This window comes from Lagenorhynchus albirostris, chromosome 1 (genome assembly GCF_949774975.1).
Source record: "Lagenorhynchus albirostris chromosome 1, mLagAlb1.1, whole genome shotgun sequence".
NCBI lineage: Eukaryota > Metazoa > Chordata > Mammalia > Artiodactyla > Delphinidae > Lagenorhynchus > Lagenorhynchus albirostris.
Window position 1 is genome coordinate 71,502,529 of NC_083095.1, and position 22,929 is coordinate 71,525,457.

At 33.6% G+C, this 22,929-nt stretch overlaps 1 protein-coding gene across 1 annotated transcript in view; it reads left to right on the forward strand.

The window, feature by feature from the left end:
* The first annotated feature begins 887 nt into the window (after positions 1 to 887).
* The window catches only part of NOVA1 (NOVA alternative splicing regulator 1), a 136,389-nt gene continuing 114,347 nt past the window's right edge, over positions 888 to 22,929 (forward strand). The window contains exons 1-2 of the mRNA XM_060144235.1: positions 888 to 1,641; positions 3,374 to 3,517. Coding sequence (XP_060000218.1) covers positions 1,506 to 1,641; positions 3,374 to 3,517 — 280 coding nt within the window. The 5' untranslated portion in view covers positions 888 to 1,505. The remainder of the gene's footprint in view (positions 1,642 to 3,373; positions 3,518 to 22,929) is intronic.

Sequence of the window (22,929 nt, forward strand, 5' to 3'; positions counted from 1 at the left end):
GAAAGGATTTAAGGCAGCGAGTGACACTTTAAGTTCCCTAACGAAGTCACACAGTGCGAGTAATACTCTTTTGATGAAATCTCCCGTAGAACCGCCCTTGAGTGAGATGCTAACTAATGTCTTTTACCTAACTCTTAAAAATAAAGACTGATGTACCCAGCTAGAAGTCCTGGAAGCATACAGTTAAGGTTTTCTCCTCAGCCTTGACGCTGTCCCACCCTTTGTCAACTGTCACTCGAATGCCCTTCTCAGACTAGCCAAAATTGTCGCCGCTCCAGTCCCGGCTGGAGAGAGATCCCACCCCGCCCCTTCACTCCCTCTCAAACCCAAGTTTCCCGATTGGGAAGGGGCCTGAAGAGCCTTTCTCACGTTTCCATATTATTGGCTGGCACGGCTGTCAGTAATATCTACTTCCCGCCTTCCAGCCTAGCGGGTTTCTTGGACCCCTCGGTTTCTGCGACTAGCCGCTTACGTTTGCCTGAGCCGTGTTGCCGGGGACCCGTGACCTTTCACCCCCTCCCTTCCCACAGGAGCGCCCCGGCCCCCGGCCCCGCCCCCGCCGCCGGCGCTCGCCCCCGCGCACGCTCTCAGTCCGCGCGCGCTCACTCCCGCGCAGACACGCACACTCTCGCCCCCCGCACTGGCCCCCCCCGCCCCCGCCCCCGCAGGCTGAGACTTCGGCGTCGGGAGGCGGCGGCGGCGGCGGCGCTGCTGAGAGGCAGGGACCCGAGCTCGAAGTGTGTGGGAGTCTGCGAACTCAACCCCTCACTACCCTCCCCTCGCAGCCATCCCCCTCCCTCCCCGCCAGCCCCCCCCCCCCCCCCACAAGCGGGAGAAATAATGAGCGAGACCGGGCGGCAGCAGCAGCAGCAGCAGCGCCGAGCAGCCCAGGCAACGGCAGAACCGCTCCGGCGGCGGCGGCGGCAGCACCAGCAGCGGGAGCGAGCGCAGCGCTAGCGCGGCGCGGGGACCGCCGCGCTCCTTCCCGGCTCCTGCCCTCCTCCGCCGTTCGCTCTTCTCTCCGCGTCCACCTCTTTCCCCTCCTCCTGCTCATTCACTCTTTCCCTCACTCTCCCCTCCTCCTCAGCTTCTCCCTGCGCCCCGCCAGCCCTCGCGCTCTCCCACTCCCTCTGCCCGTCCTCCCCGCTCCCCTCCTCCCGCTCATTCACTCGCCCCTCTCCCTTCTCCACTCTCTCCCCCTCTCTCCTTTCTTCTCCTTCTTTCACCCTCCGTCTCTCACACCCCCTCCATTCCCCTGTCTCCTTTCTGACACTGCACTGCAGCTGCTCCTCAGCCCTGCCCCCTCCCCAGTGAGAACAAACCAGCAACATTGCTTTTTTTTCCTAAAGAGATTTCTATTGATCCGATTAAAAAAAACAAAAACAAAACAACCTTAAGAAACCCCAAAAGCAAAAAAAAAAAAAAAAAAAAGAAAAAAAAAGAAAAGAAAAAGCCAAAACAAAAGGGAGAACCTTCTCCCCGTAGAAGCGGCAGGAACTGCAAACATGATGGCGGCAGCTCCCATCCAGCAGAACGGGACCCACACTGGGGTTCCCATAGACCTGGACCCGCCGGACTCGCGGAAAAGGCCGCTGGAAGCCCCCCCTGAAGCCGGCAGCACCAAGAGGACCAATACGGGCGGTGGGTATCGCTTCCACCTCCCCGCTGGCCCCATCCCCCGCCGCCCGCCCCTGCCTCCCTCCCTCCCGCCGCCCTCCCTCCCTCCCTCCCGCGGCCCGGACACCTCCAGCCCGAACCCGGCGGCTCCCGCGCCCTGCCTCGCGCCCCCTCCCCTGCACCTGCCCCGCATCTCGCCGGCCCCGACACATTTCCATTTCTATGTTTATCATTCATCAAAATGGCGACCGGTTTTTCGGAATAGACCTATCTTTCCATTTAATCGGTCGAAAGGCTGACCATTTAAATATCCTAGACCTGGGCAAGGGGGTCCGTTAAGGAGGAGGAGGATGACCCCGAGTGAGGTGATGGCCGCCCGAAGATGCGCGCTGCATTTAACAGTCTGATTAAATAAATAAATAAATGGCACTTGGGTAGCGGAGAGCAAATGATTGGGGCACCGGAGAGTTTTGCTCTCTTCATCCCCTTGGTTTGGGCCACAAGTAGTATGCAAAATCTGGAAGAGTGCGTACTCTTACCGCACTTACATTGTCGGTGCAAATATTTCACTGATTTGTCTTCAGGGGTGTGCATACGAGGGTGGGGGTGTCTGGTACTCTGACTTGTTAGTTAACATCCTGCGCTTCTTGGGAAGATGAGTTTTAACGGGACCGGTATCGCTCCTTCATTTGCACTGGAGTCATCTTAACAATGCACCCAATGCATCGAGGCAGAGGTGAATTTATCTACAGCACGTACATTAGAGACGGATGGGGGTCTTGCGAATGGCACTCTCGAAAAATTTGGAACGTTCATTCACATAAGGAAGCTGGATTTACCGGGGTGTTTCCTGTTTAAGACATGATCAGTTTGACGGAAATTAAAGTTTATGGAGTTGGCTTTATTTTTTTAAAACATTTCAGTCTTTCTTGGTTAATCTACCCCCTTCGTTTTAATAATTGTGATTCTTTTGGGGAAGGAACATTATCTGGTCACTTTTAAGTGTATTTGATGTAAATGACTCCTAAGCTTTTTAGTATTGGCAAAATTCTTCTTAAGGTCCTTTAATTAATGAGCTTAAACGAGATCATAGTAGACTAAGGAGTGCTAAAGAAATACTCCAGGATTAGTTAGATTTGGCAGTCCACATCACTTTGAGTTATTTCCTGGCAATTATTGAAGGCTTGGAATACACCCTACAGTTTGGGTGGATTATTTGGTAGGAGAATGGTTGTTTTGCATACTTTAGGTAGGATATAGGCAATGGCTAATTGTAGTCCTTATGTGTTTGCTCATGTTAAACAAATATAGCTCATCACTATTTACTGTCTTTATTTATTTATTTTGCAATATGTTAAGGTTTGTCATGGTGTAAATCTCTGAAGTTTTGTTAAAGGGTCAGTTCATTTTGTTTTACCATAGTAACTACAGATAGAATTGGAAGACTTCCATGTTTGGAATAACAACTGGAATTTAGTCATCAGTTTCTACAGTGCTGCAAAATAATAGAACATGTTTAGATTTTAATTCCAAGTTTGAAAGTATAAATTCTACAGAATGGGAAACATTTCGTACATGTTTATTTTTCAGTGTAATTGGCTTATTTTCGTTCTTTAAAAAAAAAAAAATTAACCCCATATTTCCTGCAGCTGTATGCCCAATGTTTTAATCGCTCTTTTTCTCTCTTGAGGGTGGAGGGAGGATACAAAGTTTAAAATTATTGTGTTAACGAAGTATATTTCCTTGCATTTTTCAGAAGACGGCCAGTATTTTCTAAAGGTTCTCATACCTAGTTATGCTGCTGGATCTATAATTGGGAAGGGAGGACAGACAATTGTTCAGTTGCAAAAAGAGACTGGAGCCACCATCAAGCTGTCTAAGTCCAAAGATTTTTACCCAGGTAGGTGCGATGGTGAAGAGATTGTTTGATAAATCCCCAAGGAAATAAAAGATCTACCTGTGTTGTGTGCTGTATTGAAAAAATTCTTAATAGTGTAGACTGTTTATTTATTTGATGTATTAGAGTATTTGTGGAAAAATTTTAAGAGTATTTTCACTCTTGGTTATGTTTTGTTTCTGTAATTGATATTCTGTCTATGATGTAGACCAATTTTGAGATGAATCTTCTGGGTATTTCTAAATACTTCTTTCTAATTAGGGAAAAAAACTCTAAAATTTAAAGATAGAAACCTAGACAGCTGGCATCAGGAAATAGGGTTCTTCTGAAGTTTTCAGAAATAATTGTAATGACAATTAGACTAGAGTGAATTCAGAAGAGTGGGTAGAAAGGCTTCTTAAAGAATGGACCATTTACTTTCTAAATCCATTATGTACCTCTTTCTGCTTCATTGCTTTGTTTGTTGGCCCTGGAGTGAAGAGGACAAGTGCTGCCTCTTCAGATTTTTAAAATATTGTGTTTTTAATATAACTGTGACAAGGAAATATATTATTATGTAAGAAGTAAAATAATGCTTCAAAATTTGTGTTACTTAAGAGCTGTATTAAGAGCTGTATTTGATCAGAATATATTAACAGTTTGTGTGGTACTGTAGGTACTGTAACCCAGTGGAATATGGCAAGTTTCCTAGGTGGTATAATTTTTTTTTATAACTTTTCAGTGTGTTTTTTAAATTTAAACTGTTTATAGTACTATGCATTTATCTTTATCTTTTTAAAATCATTTTGCTACTTAATATATGGATTTTAAGTTTAATAGTGTATCTCCTAGATAAAACATTAATTGATTTGCTTTTACCTACATGTAGCTTCTGCAGTTTTTTTTTGGTTATTTCATATTTATGGCCATAAAAAATATTTATTCAGTGCTGAGGGGACCAACACTGCTTATTTTTTTTCTTGGTAGGAAAGAAAAGCTGATTTGCTTTCAGTGATCTAATTCAGTAAGAGTTCTTTAGTACAGCAAAGACATCTGGTATGAATGTAAGCAAAACATTTGGAGGATTTCTTTTTCATAGCCAATCGCTTGGTGGTAGAAAGTGGACCACTGTACTGCATAAGAGGGTTTTAGAATGGTTGGAACTGTCATTTAGTTATGTAAATTAAATGTAGTATGTTTGGTAAACATTACATTTATTAAACTAAGGTGTAATCTATTAGATATGTCCTACGAAAGTTTGTTTTCTGTGAGTGTAGTTTTGTAGATGGCTTTCCTTGTCTCTGAAACTTTCCTTATGCATTAAGAAAGTTTGCCGACATATTCACATTCTTATATTTAAAAGGTATGTTATGATGAAAAAAATGTGGAATTGTGAAAATCCTTAGTGCAAATAAAAGCATTCAAAAGAGCTTGATTGCAGAATTAATAATGTTATAGTTCTAGGAAAAGAGCTGCAATGGTAAATTAAATTCACTGTCAATAGATGAAAATGAAATAGTTTTTTTTGCATTATACATGAGGGTATCAGATGTGCAGGGATGTTACAGAAAATTGGTGTTTATCAAGGATATTCCAAATAGTAAATTAAATGCCTTTTCATTTGAATATAGTGTATTTTCAGTGGGTTGGAAAGGGTGCAACTAGAATTAGATCTTTTGTTTTTAGTCCACAGTTGTGTATTTTTTTCTTATTACATTGAAATTGCTTATTTTATTTATAGTTCTGAGGCATGTTATTCATATAGAGCAAGAATATCCGTTGGAAAAAATGGAAAACTGGAATGCGTTGAATAAAATTTTGTGTGTGTAGTGACGTAACCTGATCAAATGTGAGTTGAAATGTCTGGATAAAAGAAGGCTTATACTCTGCCTGTAACAGGTGGAAACCAGTCACAAACTATGGAATCAATTGTAAGGATAAAAAAAGCCCTGTAATTTATAAGAAGCTTTAATAATTCTGAACACTTTGTATGTAAATACAATTTTAGCTGGGTTATTACCTGTTCAGACAGATACATCTCTCTTCTGACAGACTTTAATAGTCTTTCTGTTCATACTTGACCATAAGCCTGTGGAATTATCTGAGGTCCTGGTATTCTTCAACATAGCAGCCTCTGAGCTACTTTCAACTTCTCTTACTCAGATATATTTAAGGGATACTTACCTTGCTCATCTCAAATGAACTAAATTATAAAGCTGTGATTTATACTGCCTAGTTATGAGGACTTTCTTGTAGGATTATGCAGTAATTAAAGTCCTTTTTTGTGTGTTTCATATATGTACTTATGACTCATATTCCATTACAATGAATATGCCCGATGTTTATTTCATGAAGCATTTTTCTGTTTCTTATTTGTAAGACAGAATATTTGGGGATAAGTGCACTTCAGTTGTATAACTTAATGGATTTTCTCAAATACCTAAGTTTTAAAACAATGCAATTGTTTTCAGAAGGTTCACTTAAAATACTGGTGTATTTGAGAAAAACTTTCTTCAGGGTATATATTACAGAGTACAGACATTGCTTAAGTAATCTCTTAAGCAACCTTGCTTTTCTGAGTAATTTTTAATATTTATGGTTGAGATGAAGAAAATAGTTTTTGCACATTAATTGGTATGAATTTAGAATTTATAGAACTGTATATTACATTGTGTATTTTAGCATGTCATATAAAATAAAATAATTTGGGGAAATTGTATGATGAGGATTGTAAAGTGCATTTATCAATTACTGTAATCGGAAAAAAAGATCGATAAGTAGATTCATTTTTTTTGCTGTGTTGTGTAATTCATTTATCTATTACTAAAAATCTAAATCTTACAAAATAACTAACTTATTACCTGTGGTTTATGAATATATCTTTTATTCTTACTTGATTAAAGAAACCTAATTTGATTTATTTATATATCCTTTTTATAAGTAGGTTACCCAAAGTTAATGCCTTTTAATTAAAAAACAGCTTTCTCATTTTGGGAAATACATTACTGTATGCATTTTCAGGATGGCAATAGGATAGTATTCTTTTATTCCTTTATTTGGCATCTGAAGATGTGTTTGGTTTTGTTAATAGATTGATTTTATCTGTTAAAATCATTTAATGAATGGTTCAGGTAGATAATTGGGAAAATTTATTGAATACATTATTCATTGGGGATAGTAAAGGATATATAAAATAAATATTTTCATGTATGCCTTAGATTTTAGAACATTTCATAGTGTACCTATTTTATTCCATTATATGACACTGGAGATATTCATTATATCAAACAGGAATTCTCTATAATCTTAGCATGTATTTGTGTGTGTTTTAAACTGTTTTCATACTTGTGGCTATAAAACTGGATCACATTTAATATAAATTATTTCCTTTTTTGGTCCTTAAATTAAAATTTAAGCTCATTATTCCTAGATTTATTGTATCTTAATTTATCACTATCCAACTTGGGTGATGCTTTTTTAAAAAATCACAAACTATTTATATGTGAAATCTTTAAAAATCATGAAAAAGCAGAATGTAAGTGAAATTTTCTTTTAGTGAAGGAAATACCCCACACTGCCTTAATTTTGACATGGGGAAAATTCAGTGGCCAATTTAACCATTAGGGTTGGGATTGTATAAGAATGATAATTCTTTTGGAAATAAGAGGAGTTTATGAAGTTTGGAATAGATCACTTTTGTCTACATTGTTGAAGGAAGAGTATTATTGTATTGGTAGTACAATGTGAATACTTTTGTTATAGCTTCTGAAAGTTGCAGTCTATACTCTTTTCTTTGATCTAAGTTGCTTTGCATCTTAGAAATTTGCTGGCATATATTTTAAGGCAAAATTAGCAGGTAAATATAATTGTAACAAGTAGAAAATAAAGTATAATTTCCCATATTGTTGAATTTAATAGGGTAGCTGTCATTACACTGTGCTATACCTTTGGTTTTAGTATTGTCAAAGAGTTGCTGACACTCTTGAGTTGTAATATTTATGTTTGTCATACTGCCTATGGTTGTGGGTTATTTTATGTTTTGTCTGTCTCTATCCTCAGTTGTGGGAGGAGCCATAAGCTTTCACTTATACATTAATATCTGTCTGAAAATTTGCTGCATTTTTAATACTTTATTTCTCATTTTAAGCAATGGGAAATCTCAGCACATGAAGGAATTAGCATAGCACAATCTATATTATAATTGTACTTTCCGAAAGTTATAATTTTTATACTTAACCCATGAAAGCAAATGTTTTTTGGTATGAAATTTTTTAGAAAGATTGAATTAGCATTAAAAATCTTAGCTATTCATTTTATTTGATTCTTTTTTTAATTTCATCTGGATGTTATATCTTCTATTATCGATTTAGTAAGTTATGGCTTTACAGTGTCAGTGTTTTCATGAATTATATAGCACAATGTCACTTTGAAATTTGCTATTTGAAGCCTTCTAGATTTTGGAAAAATAGCTCATTTAAAATTTGTGACATTGTAAGGTAATATAGTACGTCTAACAACATTGTCTTGCAAATATCACCCCCAAAGGATTTCAGGAATAGTTTAAAAATAGTGAGCACAGTCGGTGAAATAGTTCAATATTTATGTATTGAAGGTGTTTCGTATAATATACAAAGAGGAAAAACGATCTGTGTCTTGGGAACTCTAAGGAGTATGTGGTATCACTAAAAACCGAGCAAGAAACCACCAGTTAGAAACATGTCTTTTTATAGTTTGGTTCTTTTGTTTTGTTTTGCTCTGGCTTAAGATAATTAATTTTTGCTCTTAAATATTACAAATAGCATTTGCTGAACACACTTATGCCACTTGTTAACTAAAATTCAGCACCTAATAATTTTTTTTTTTTTACTTAGAGTTTAGTCTCAGTTGTTTCCAGTTTAGTGGAGCTGTGTTTTAAAGGATAACTTTTATGAGCAAGTGCAGCTTTTCAGAATAAAATTGGGGGGATAAGGGTGGGAGGTTTGTACTTGATTGCCATCTCATTTCCATCTTTGGATGAAGCTCTAGCATAAAGTTAAACAACATCTGCAGAGATCTGACTGACAAACATCTCTCTGGGACTCATCATTGCAGCCTGCAGCAGGTGCATTCAGCTTTGCAGTCTTTTCTAAAAAGAGGTTAGTTTGTTCTAACATTTATCGGTAGACCAGTGGAAGCAAGTGACTAGAAAGAAGAGGTTGGTTGTCACTTGTCCAGTGCTGGAATACTACAGGTAATTGGACTGGATTGGTGGGAACCATAGCAGTATGTGTCTCACATTGCATTGCAGCTGCTATGGAGCTTAATTAACCTGACCCTCAGAGACTGAAGTGTCACGGTATAAAATGTAACATGCAAGAAATGAAGCAGTACTTTTCAATACTTCCTGATGCTTGGATTGGTAAAATTTCTGTTTTCTTCATCCTATTCTTTAAAGATATGGCATCACATTTTCCATTTTTTATATGGAAGTATTTGAAACTAAAATGATTTCCATGAATCTGATAGAATCTACATGAAAAGGAGATAGGGGCTTTAGGTGTAGAAATAAAGAGAAAATAACCTTAAGTAGGAAGTATTTTAAGTTCGCTATTCCACAAGTATATTTTCAGATTATGAGTGAGTGGAAATAAGTGGAAGTACATTGTAGTTCTTTTTTTATTATCTTAGATTAACATTTATTTATTTATTTTTATAAGAGAAAGAACCTGTGTAAAATTCAGTTGTATCTTTTTAGCATGTTAGGGACTTTGACAGGCAAACTTTGCTGAGTGTTTTGACGTGTTCCAACACACAAGACAGGCATAGTATGTTAAAAATGTTTTTAGGATGCTTCAGCTTAATATAGGAGTGCTGTTGAAGTGGTTCTTTACCACAATTTATTATGAGTAAATTAAAATTTGATTAAATAAAAACTCTAAAAAAGTCAATAATTCATTTCTTTTGTTTTAAATTTTTTGATCTATTTGAAATACTGACAGTATGCTTCCATGACACATATAGAAGTTTCTTGTATGTTCTAATAGTGTTCCCAATTAATGTAGATGTCTCATCACAGTCCTGTTTATCAGTTGGCCTTTGAACGGAAAAAATGTCTTTAAATTAAATCTGGCAAAGTGCTATACTATTTTAAAATAATTCAGAATTTTAAAATATCATTTAGAGTCTTCGTGAAGCAGTTTTATTATTTTGACTTTTTTATTAGTTTTACTAAATTGAATTTTTTGGTATCCATTGACTACAACTTGTCAATTACCCAAGAGTAATTAAGTTTTGGAGTTTGCAGATTTTTTGTAATCTATATACTTTTATTGAAGGAATTTTTACCAGAGTGGCCAATAACTATTTGATTCTGAAGTTACTGTTTGTAAGAAAAAGCTTCTAAATTTTATCTTAATTAGATTATGAATAATAGGTAATTTATTGGTAATTATAGTAATTGTGGAAAATAAGATTAAAATAATCATCTCTAGAAGTGGAGAGAATCATTCCTCCACTTTTAAACATATTTCATTTTTCAATCAAGATTTTTCATTTTTGACATTGTGGAATGTTGTTTTCTTATTAATTCTCATCAATATAAAAATATTCTTTAAAATTACACATTTAAGAAGTTTTGATAAAGAAGATATTGAATAAGAATAAACATTTTGAGACTAGAAAATAGAAAATAAAGATTACTATGTAACTAACAAACTTTTTGAGATATTTTCAACATTTGCTAAGTTTCAAACCACTATATGGATATCCTTTTCCATGACAAACTTGATCATGAAAACACATAATATCTGCACTCCATCATTGATCTTTTGCTGCTTCCTGCAGGGCCTGTCATAGCATCGTTGACAGGACCAGATGAAAAATGAAATCAGTATCTTGAGTTTTTTAACAGCAAAATGATTCAGGTAAGATTATTTGGTGTGGAAAATAAAACCTTTTTTACCATTTTTATACTCATTTAATAATTGATATTTAAAACTAATATTTTTCTTATTTTAAGACCTGTTTTATGTCTTACTGATGTTCAGTATATTTGTCATATCCAATGAATTTTATTCTGAACTCAGTAATTTTTAAGTTTTAGACTGTAGTGTTTCTTACTTTCCTTGTGAAACTTAGCATACTTTTTGAAGCTTTGAAGAATAACTTTTCTTTCTCTTTGAAAGATTTTTGAGAACAGTTACACGATGAAGGCCCCATAATTTGATTGTAGGATAAATTTTCACACAACGAACTTACTAATTAAGAGTTCAAATCCTGCATTTCCTCTAGGATAGATATAATAAATGCTACTCTCAATTTTTAGAAATCATTCTTACCTTGAAGAAAGTTGTCTTCATTTAAATTGTTAATAATTTGCTGCTCTAGTACTTAGATTGGGTGGTGACTTTATTTTAAGATTTAGTAGATAGAGGGAAGGACAGAAAAGAAGGAAAGGGGTAGTGCATTTTATTAACACAATAGTAGAGAATTCAGTATGTATTTTTGTTTTATGTTACTAAATATTTTTGAATAACTGCAGCTTTTCAATTTTGGTTATATCCATTCTTGAAATACTTGTTTTTGAAGGAATTATTGTTGGAAGCAGTTGAGCTTCTACTTGGAGACCTTTCGTTCACATACATAGTTTTAATTATTCTTTGTATAACTCCTGTGTTTTTAATTTTCTAACACTAATTAATTTTTTTAAGTCAGAGAAGTACTTTTTTAAAAAAAATCTAGTTTCAGTCTTCACTCTGAAATCTGTGTGGAAGTTTTTCTCTTGTCAATATAAGTATTTATCAGCTGCTTCCTATGAGTCCAGGTGTCCTATGGTCATTATGACTTAGAAGTATTACGAAGGATCTTTTCTTTGTAAAGTAATATGGGTATGTTTTACTTCACCCTAAAATGTTGTGCTTTGATTGTTACTGTGTCCTTAAGTTTTGTTTAAAAATATTTTTTATATTGCATCTGTGATATCTGTCAATGACTTAGTGAGGACACTTAGGAGTATTGAAGAGGCTTTTTTTTTTCGTTTAAAGGGATTGGAAAAATAATGGAATTGTGGAACTAGATGAAAGAAATGGTGCTTAGGTGCGATCTCTTCCAGAATCTTCATTTAATAGTTGAGAAAACCAAGATACCAAGAGTGATATAGGCAAATAATTGTCCTGCAACTTTTAAATATGTTTTCTGAATTTGTGGTACAATTATAGTAGATACTTCATTCTCTTTTTATTTTGCTTTACTTTTTCTTTTTTTCCCTCCTCTTTTTGAATGTGCCTCTCTGAGGAAATAAGCCTTCACTTCTTCTCTCTCCTAGTTTTAAAATAAATACTCCTACCCCCACCCCCGCTTTTTTAAACTAAGTTGAAAGCACAGTAGTTATTTTACAGTAATTTTTGTTGTTGTTGATTTGCTACACTGAAAGGCCAAAGACAGGTACTTTTTATCATTACCATATGTTAAGAAACAAAGATATGGTAGATTATATTGCCCGGAATATAACCTGGTCATTTCTGTATTTTCATAATTGTACTGTTTGAAAATGGCAGTGTTCAGGGTTATTTGATTTCTACAGCTTTGTTACTTCATTTACGAAGGTTTTTTTTTCCCTTCTTTTTTTCTTCCTTCCTTTGTTCCTTAGCTCAACTTTTTAATTTCTTCATTTTTGGTTAAACAGAGTATTGACATTGCTAAAAAAAATTATATAGACTTTCTAAGTCAAATTCTGTTTTTGGGGATATGTATATTTTCCATATTTTTATGACATATAATTTCCTTAAGTATTGCATATTTGGCTAGGTATTCGTAACAGTTGGTTTTAAAAAGGCAGAGTATTATGATTAAGAAATAAGCGTAATTGTAAGGCAATCTAAGTACAAATGAAGATATATAATAATTATTAATTTTAAAACATAATTATTTTCTCTTTTTTGTCTATCCATTTCATCAAATTGGTCCACTTCTCGGTTAATTAGAATTCTGATGCTCTTTGCATTGCATTATAGGCTTAAGGGCTACTTTCTAACATAATTATAAAAATCACTTAATGTGATTTTGAAGATATTTTTCCTTCACGGATTTAAATTAAAACAAAAAAATTTGTCATAGTCTTTACTTACTACAGTTGAATAGTAGAATTAAGCTTCATTGATACGAAGGAATTTATGTCATCCTTCATGCCTGCTGTATGTTCAGCATATAGCCCAGTGCTTTAAACATCTGTGGCATTTGAAATATAAATGAATGAATGTGTGATTGAATGAATGACCAATCTGAGGCTTCATCTGTGAATGTGGTAGATATAGAAGGCAATCTGTAGTTTTTCATTATATTTCTGGTTTACTTCAGTGGGGGTGATATCAATACAATGAATGTAGAAGGCAATTCATCTTTAATTTTGTATTATATTTCTAGTTTACTTAGGGGGGTGTGTGTGTGGGTATATGTGTGAGTGAAACATCTGTATTTCGGATAAGTAAACTAATGAGTTCAAAATTCAAACAAACAAGGAAAGACCATAGAAGTGTTAAGACAAATATGGGCCAGGTCTTTCTTTCTTTCTTATGAAAGAAGAGTAGAATTTTGTTTTCTATTTAGCATGTTGTCCTGAAACTTTCAGAAAACTGAAAGCTAGTATTATGGAGAGTACTTAAAAGCCGTCTCCCAGATGAAGATCAATTTAAAAATACTCTGTCTTAAGAAACATGAGCTTAACTAATATTTATTAATAAAGTAATACAAAGTACCTATATTACAAGATTTGATAGTTATATCACATTACAGTTTACTTATTGCCACATGGCTACCTGTGCAGTAAGGAACAATCTACTGATGACTTTTCTTGAGATACCTTGAAAATCAAAGATTACTAACCACTAAATTGAGGTTACTTTATTAAAAATATGATTAGTAAATGTTTTGTTTTTAATATATTTTAATATCTCCTTCCCCACCTATAGTGGGGAAGTAAACATGTATAAATACATTAGGACTTTTAGAAGCTGGACTATTAAATTTTCTTATTTACTCAGGAGACGAGTATACCAACTATGTAGTAGATTGGAATTTATATGCTTTGAGCTTGACTAACTCAAATACTTTATTTGAAATTAATAGGAAAGTTATTGAATTTGGTTTTCTTCAAAGTTTTTTAAATACTTTTTAAACAGAATTTAGAGAAATGTATGAAATATTAGTGTTTATCTTGTATTAATACATTGTTTGATTTTCGCTGCAATAAACCAATGAAACTTCTAAGATTTAATAAATATATTTAGTTTCAGGCTTAGTCCCTTACATTTTTATAAATTCGATTTATTTTTTAAAAAGCTGATGGAGAAAAAAAAAAAGCTGATGGAGAATAATGGGTTAAAATAACTCTAAGTGTTTACTTGGCTGCTTCCCCTGCCCTTCTCTGCCACCATGGCCAGATTTTAACATTCTGATGGACATTTATGCGTTCCCTTTGGGGTTAGAACGAGATATACAGTTTTCTGAAGTTCTTACTCTCAAGCAAGGGAGCAATAAGAAACAATAAAGATAAATACCTGGTTATAATGAAATTTGATAATTGTATAATGATAGAATTATGTCTTGAAGTTGAAACTGCCTGTGTCAGTGGCAAGATCTTGAGAGAAGAGGATATACTTCAAAAAAGACTTCAAGGAGGAGCTGACAGAGTTTTGAGGGTTGAATTTTAATTTGCTTGGTGCACAAGAGTGGAAGGTCATTTGAAGCAGAGACAATATATATATCCATGGAGTTATGAAAAATTCCTGGTATATGCAGGGGTCCAAAAGTAGTTTGGTATTACTGGGATACAAAGTAGATATTGCTGTGGGCAGAGAGTGGGAGTAGGGAGATACTATCGATATTTGTACAGATAAGAGAAAATGTATTAAAAATGTAAAAGAAAAGAGTTTGATGGAAATATATTTAATTTGGAGACATTCAATAGGAAGAAATATTTTAAAGAAAAAGTACATTTGTTATGTCTATAAGATGAATGACAGTGGTACTGTAATTAAAATATATGTATTTGTATAAATATAAATAGTGATACTTGTACCTTGGAGGAAGGATTGCCCTAGTTATCTAAAAACAGAGTTAAATAGTAGATTGGGGAGTCTGGCTTTCTGCCTTGGTTATATAAGTAGAATTAAAGAGAAGACTAATTTGTTTAGAAAGAAAGGAAAAAACTACTAGAGATAAATGTTAAATATGAAAGCTATCTTTTTATTAAGCAACTATGTGCTGAGGGTAGGAAAAAAAAAGTGTGGAACCTAGTGAATGAAAATGTCAGTGAGGAATGTTTTGCTGTATTCAGGAAAGCTCTGGAGATAGAAATCCGTTTTTGACATTTGTTCACTCTTATATAACCTGTTGTCTATGCAGGTGCATTTAAAGTTAATGACTCAAATGGTTTCTTTTACTAGTTTGCCTTTGATTAATAGCTGTTTAGAATCATACATCTGATAAAAATTTTCTCATTCCTTAAATTATGAGTATGTAGGCCTAGTTTCTAGCTCTCTTGGTATATGAACATTTATTTTTAATTTGATGAAAATTAGTGATTTGCACAACGTATGCAATTTTAATGTGTGAATTTTAATTTTTTGGCAGTGTTCAAACACTAAAGTTTTGGTATGTGATAGAGAAATTGGTGTGTGTTATGTCAATGAAAATGAAAGTTGAAACTTTCATTATTCATTGTTAGTGGATTCTCTGTCGTATAATTATTTTGTTTGGCATTTCAATTGATGATTGAGATTCAGCAGGATTCTCCATCATTGATAAATATTTATTTCATATGAAAATTAGTCTTAATTGATAATCTGTCAAATCCAGATGAGTTTAAAAAGTCACTGTGAAAAATATGGCACTGTTCTACATTTAGAAAATGAGATTAAAAATCTATTTAGCATTTATATTTATTTGTGAAATTATTGGCTAGTTGTGTAGAGAAACATTAAAAAATTGAACAGCTGAAGTGACATTAAGCACCAGATGGGAATTTGAAATAAAAATAGTCATTGTGTAATCTTTATTTAAATGCTATTCATAATTCAATAATACCAGTTATATAACTCAAGGTTGACTTCAATATAAAAAGGAAGCATAAGCAGAGTCTCATTGCCTTCAAATTGATGTGCATATCATGGCATGGTAACTTGTTCTTTAAGGGATAAATAATATAGGTAAGGTGACTGCATGCATTGCAGAACCAATACAATTCCTTCTGAGAAAATCTGTGAAGAAACTTTGGGTTTGTGAATTGTTTCAAAGTGACATTTATTTAAATTGAACATCTTTTACGAATTCTGCCTTTAAGATGATATTCTATTTTACATTTACACGTATATTCTCAACTGAAAATTTCCAGCCATGTTTTCTTTACAGTAATGTTTGACATTGTTTCTTCTGAAGTATGTACCTATTCTGTTTAAGGAAAGGTATGTTCCTTTGAAAGCTTTATCACATTTTTAGCTACACTGGTATATTTGACATCTTATTTAGAAACTAGAATGACTCTAGATGTGAAAACACAAACTGTGATAATAAGCTAAATATGCCATATGTGGTAGTTTAGGTTGGCATATATCTCAAATGGCATGTTTAATGTACTGTATTAGTAAGATTAGTAATTTTACGGTTGCTACTTTTATTTTATAGTCTTTTGCTGGTGGGCTTTATATGCTGATAGACCCTTTACTTTGTAAATCCTTGTTTTCAGCCCAATGGCAGATTTTTTTGCCATTGAAATTATCTACATGGGATCCCTCTTAGTAACTAACTTATTCTCTAAAGTTTGTGAAAATTAATGAGAATTACAAGTAAGCAGTATATAGTTTGACAGATGATTATGAATGTGAAATGTAATCATGTATTTTTGTTAAGGAATGATCTATTTGGTATAACCAAAATGGTTTAGTAAAATAATTAAGAATTGAAAATGGTGTTTTTATTTTTAGAAGATGTATATATATTAATAGGAAAAGCCTTGAGGTTCTATGTCTATATACCATTTATAAAACCATTTAAAGCAAACTGCAATAAATATTGCCCCTTTATGACAGTATGACTGCACTCTGAAATCATATTCCAGGTTTCTTGAACAAATTTTTTTCTTTGATTTTTTTAAAATATTGCTTTTATTAAATTTTTTTCTGAAAACCCTTCAAATACTTCAGCGGATTACATTAAAAATAAGTAGAAACTGCATTGTGAGCAGGATAATTTCCCTAAATGAAAGGGATAAATAATGTAGGTAAGGACTATGTACATTTTTTGACTACTTAAAATATGCAGAACAAATACAATTCTGTTTGAGGAAAATTTTGAAGAAATTTTGGGTTTAGGAAACATTTCAAGTAACAGTTAGCTAAATTAAGTATCTTTTAATCAGAGCCAGGCTCTGATTTTCTTTATGTACATATTTAAACTATCTCTTGACCATTAATGGGAAAAATGATAGTCTTGTTTTTAAAAGTCTAGAACTGTATAACTAAAACTTAATAAAAGTAAGTAAGCAGTACATAAAAGTAATTTGCTAATCATGTCTTAATTTGATCTTACATCTCTGCTTAAAATGTTAGTATAGGCAGGAATTCTTATATCTGTTTTACAGTTGAGGAAAATAAGATAGTGCAAGTTAAAATGATTTGTGATATAGAAAGTTAATGATGAACCTGTTTGTTTACTGTTATTCTATAACTTTGCATCAGACTGCTTATAAATTTGAGTTAAAAAATACAGTATTCAAAATTTAGGTAAGATTCACCAAACTGCCACATTTGACCCATCACTGAGAAATACTTAGATATTTTTTATGGATTGATAATTTTCCCTGTTCATCTGGAAATGCTTCAAATTTCAGTTTTGCCATTGAAAGTGAAACTGTAATAATTCAGCAAAATAGAGACTAAAAACAAGTTTTCTGTTCTGACCAGACCTCTGTAAACATAGAACCTTGATATCGTCTAGGTATTTCCTGTCTTCATATTGCTATTAGACATTAGGAGAGTTTGAAATTTTGCCTTGTCTACGAAGTTTTTTACATGAAATCATTTGATTATTCTTCATTTAGCATTATAAGATTTGTCTTTCACATTTTAAATCATATATAACCACTGCTGTAGAGATTTGTTAAACTGTAGACTTAAGGTTAGTAAGGTCTAGTCAAATCACTGTGATAGTACTTAATATAATCAAAGTTTTTATGAAGATAATATGCTTTGGATATTACACAGTGGAGTGTATTAAGAAAATATCAAATCAATTCAGTACTTTTTAATGCTTTATGGGGATGTGAGATGGAATACAAGACTCCTAGAGAACATGTGGCGTCAGACAGAGCAGAGTTTGAATCCGAGCTCTCCCACCTAACTAGTTGTATGATTTTGGTCAAATCATTTAATCTTCTTGGACCTCTAATTTTCTCATCTGTGTGTGATTAGTACTTCTTGCATAGTTATAAAATGTTGGTCTAGGTATCACAAAAGGAAAAAATGTAAAAGCATGTCACATAATACCTGACATATAGTAAGTATTTTATGACTTATCTTTTTTCATCTTCTTCTTCCCGTGTTTGTTACATTTAATAATACTAAGTTTACAGCAAAGATTTTAATGTAAAATAAATTACATTAATGGGGTGGCAAAAAGGAAACATTGGTATAAGGATTTTTTCAAAAATTTTTTTCTCATAACAACTGATTATTATAAAATGTAGGCAATACAGAGAAAGTTAGTTAACCTCTCCTCATCCTTTAGGATAATTAATATAAATAATTTCGTATGTATTCTTTCATACTTTATAAATGCCTTTTTATATAGGTTCATATTTTTAGTAGATAATTACAAATGATATTTGTTATATATAGGAATGTGTTTTCAGCAAATCACCTCTTTTGGTTAATGGACTTATGGAGGTTCTAAGGTGTCCTTCCTATTTCAGCTATGTGGATATTTTTACTTACATAGCCAAAAAATATGCTCTGTGATACACCTGAATGTATGCAGAGCTTTGTTTGTTTTTCACCCGTATGGTTGAGATAAAAACTAGGGACATGATTTTATAATATTTAAGCAGATTAAATTGCATATGAAGCATATGGGCTTCTTTATATTAAGACTCTCAAAAATTAACATAATTCATTAGTCTCTCCTTCATTCTTGTACATTAAAAGTATCAATCAGGGCTTCAGTAAGAATAAAGCAGGTGGCATACAGAATATTTAATAGTTGCTTTAATGATTTTTTCAAGATACTAAGACTTCTGAAAATTCTTTTTCTGTTAGTCAAAAAGAGTCATAGTGTACTGAATGATAAAGCTAGATATTTAGTAATATAGATGATGATTCATAAGACTTGTTTTTCAAGTTAAATTTTTTGATTACTTCTGTGAAGGCCTTAAACACTTTAATTCATGCAGCTTCCATGAAAGATCTAAGAGAATTTAGTGATATAATTTTACTAAGAGTGTCTTTTAGGGGTCTGATTTATTGCTTTACATTCTTTAACAAGTATTCATATTTTCCGTGAGTCATCACAAAAATTCTTGATTGCCATTACGGTAAAATTCTCTTTTATGATATGTCTATATTTTGTTATAATCAGTGTATAAACTTAATGCTATATTCAAATTCCTTACATATTAAATATTACTTACATATTAAATATTTAAGATTCATCTAATACTATAATAGCAAGAACAACAGTATATGTGATTTTGTTTTGTGTGAATGTGCCCTTGAGGACAATAAATGTAATTAAGATCATATTGATTTGGGGGTTGCTTTGTTGAAAATATAAAATATTAGTGAATCTCTCTTATAGTATTGAGTAAATTCAATTTTGTATTTAGAATGTTACACCTTTGAATATATAAAAATACTAGATGCTGTAGGAAAAAATAAAATGAGAAGATTTGCAAAAGGTAATTTAATTCTAGAATGATTAAATACTATGGGCCTAATCTTTAGAGCAATGGACTTATTTTAGATACTTAGAACCTGCAGAGATGATGAAGTCTAGTTGGAATGAGAGTAGTATTGAAAGTTGGCAGTTTATAAAAGAGGAATGTGTATTTGTCTAGGGTACAGATGACTAAGGGTTATCTCTGTTTATATTAGGATATGGTTTTGGGAAATGGAACAATTTGAGATAGGCTGTGAATGCTGAAAATAACCCCAACTTCCTTCTCATGTGTAACATTTTCACTTTTCTTTGGAACTAAGGCAGCAGGCCACACAATATATGATGAATTTAAGTATCAATTGCAAAACATCCTCTGTCATCCTAATTGACAATCTTATGTCCTATTTCACTGAGAAAAAAAGTAATTAAAAGAAATTTCACAAGCTTTCACCAGTAGATCTAGCAACCCAAACGTATCAGTACCTATATGGTCTATATTTTCTCTTATTATTCTGAGAAACTGTCCCTGCCCCAGGAAAGGCCAATCCTTTACTTTTATTCTAGATTCCATTCCCTTTTAGGTACTCAGATATCATTTAGAAATTCTTTCTTCTCTTTCTTGTGTTATCAATTCCCCCCCCATTCTATTTTCTTTCAACCTGCAAACATACTGTATTTCTCCAGTGTTAAAAAAGAAAAAAAGCATATTCTCTTTATCCCACTGCCTGTTCCAATTACCAGGCCGTTAACAGTAAAATGCTTCAAACTATCTGTCCATAGTTGTGCTGTCTCCAGTTCCTCTCCTCCCATTTTTCTTTAAAATCTATTCCAATTAGAATTTTGACCCCATCCTTCCAGTGAAACTGTTCTTGTCAGGGTCATTGGTGACTTTAATGGGGATAATTCAGAGGTGGATTCTCAGTTCTTATCTCTATATACAATCAGCAGTATTTGACATAGTGATCACTGCCTCTTCTTTGAAACATTTCTTTCTGCATCCAGCATCCCTCTACCTAACTAATTGCAGCCTCAAGTTTCCTTTGTTGGTTTGTTCTCATTTCTCTGAGCTCAGTCTTGGACCACTCTCTCCTTTTTCCTATACATGTTTACTCCCTTGGTGATCTTATCCAGTGTCATGGCTTCAAATAACCATCTGTTCTTTGATGACTACCAAATGTTTATATCCATTCTGGACTTTTTCACCTGGACTCTAGACTAATGATGCAACTGCCCACTTGATATCACTTGTTATGTCTAATAAGTATGTTAGAATTAGATGTGATTTTAAATATTCTGATTTTTCTCTCCAATCTCAAAATCTACTTCTCCCACAATCTTCTCCATCTTAATTGCAGCTTCATCCTTCCAGTTTTCTAAGGCCAGAAATCTTGGAGGTATCCTTACCTTCTCTCATTCAGTCAGATTTTACATCTAATCTGTCATGATTCTGATTATGTTTAAGATATGTGTCTTAAATGAAAGCTGAAAGCATATTAAAAACAAAAGTAAATGTTGCAAAAATGCATTTTGCTCTGCTTAGTCAGTTGAAGAATTAACTAAAGATGTGGTTGGCTGTGAATTCAGTGTGTTAAAACTCTTTCTGGAAAGTGGCAGAAAGTAGTCTGTCCTAGTTATTGCGTTGACCAGACTGAGTCCCCAAATTATAATTTCAAAAGATAAAGCACCAGGAAAACTAGATTCATGTTTAATTTTATGTTTTAGGGAAGTCTGTAGGAAGTAGTCTGTACCCTAAGGAATATCAGCATCAGTATATTCATTATAGTAAGATAAATATTTTCATACCTGCAAGAATTGATTTTTAAAGAATAAATATGAAGCAGTAGGATTAATAAAATTCTAAATAATACCAGTTCATTGGATTATATCAAAATGAAATCCATTGATCCTGGAGGACACAGGTAGCTTAAATGTAAACTATGTTAAGTGGTATGTACATGTGAATGATAATATATATATATACTGAACAATTTGGAAAATTTTGCTAAATCAAAACTTCATCTTTTTGAGGATTACACATTAAAGAAATTACATACCTAGAACAAAATTATCCAAGTGGTAAATATTTTCCTATAAAATATTTTGAGATAATTTTATGCTTATCAGCTATGAATCTTCTCATTTTATGGTCCATGAAAAATTATTCTAATTAATGAACTTCATTTCTCTCTTTAATTAGTTTTTACTTTACTACTTTATGTTTTTTTATTCTGTACTCAGTTATTAATGGAAATAGTATTATTTCACATACAGGAAGAAAAATAATTGACTTTTTATAGAACCAATATGTTTTTAATCAATTATGTAATAACAATTTTGACTTCTTTTCTAATCGTGCATTTTATTAATATGTCTTACTGGCAAAAGATCTCTGGAAATCTGCTGGAATAAGACAAGATACATCTGTACATTTCTCAATATATAAATGATACAGTAGAGGAAGTTTGTTTAGTCACTGCTGTGTAAAAAGGAAAACTGTGGTAGTTGTGGCTTCCTGGATTACAGGGATAAGAATATGTGGGTTTGTATTTGGTTTCATTTTAAAGTTTAACATTTAAATTTAATTTTCTGGCTCAAAATTACGGCTTAAAGTTTGTGACTTAAAGCATTTTATTGGGCTTCCCTGGTGGCGCAGTGGTTGAGAGTCTGCCTGCCGATGTAGGGGACGCGGGTTCGAGCCCCGATCCGGGCAGATCCCACATGCCGCGGAGTGGCTGGGCCCGTGAGCCATGGCCGCTGAGCCTGCGCGTCCAGAGCCTGTGCTCCGCAACGGGAGAGGCCACAACAGTGAGAGGCCCGCATACCAAAAAAAAAAAAAAAAAAATTTATTTTGGTATGCTTATTATTTACATGTTTCTTAAATCATCCCTTAGTTTTAGTGCTCATTTATGTGAGATTTGGGTTTGCATATCATTCTTACATTATTATTTTAGAAAAATCTATATTATAATATTTTCACACAGCTGATAGAGACAGGTTTTATACAGGTTTATCTGACTCCAAAGCCCATGCATGGTCTTTTTACCTTATCCTATTATGACAAAAAAAATTCCTTTGAATGAAGGTAATTTTCCCATATTTGACTTGTTTTTAAAGTTTCTTGTATTGAAGTTTTATTTTGAAAGTGTTATTATGTGCTTGATTTCAGTGTGCTCAAATCATTCTTTTAATTTTTATTCTTATAAGATAGCTTTAAGATTTGTCTATATAAGCAATTAAAACATATTTAGACTATGGTCATATTTAATAAAAGTTATATATAAGTAAGAAATACAAATTGGAATTTTAATGTATCCTGATGAGTAATTTTTCACGTTTTTCTTTAAATTTAGTGTTAACCAAGGTAAAGATTTCCAGTTTTTCCAACATTTATTTATCCATGTATGTAGCTAGCAAGTACTTACTAAGTATGGATTATATACTGGGCATTTTACTATGTACAGAAGATACAAAGGTATTTAAGGTCAAACCTCTTCTTAATGATAAGGGATAAAGCTGGAGAGTTAGGCAAGAGC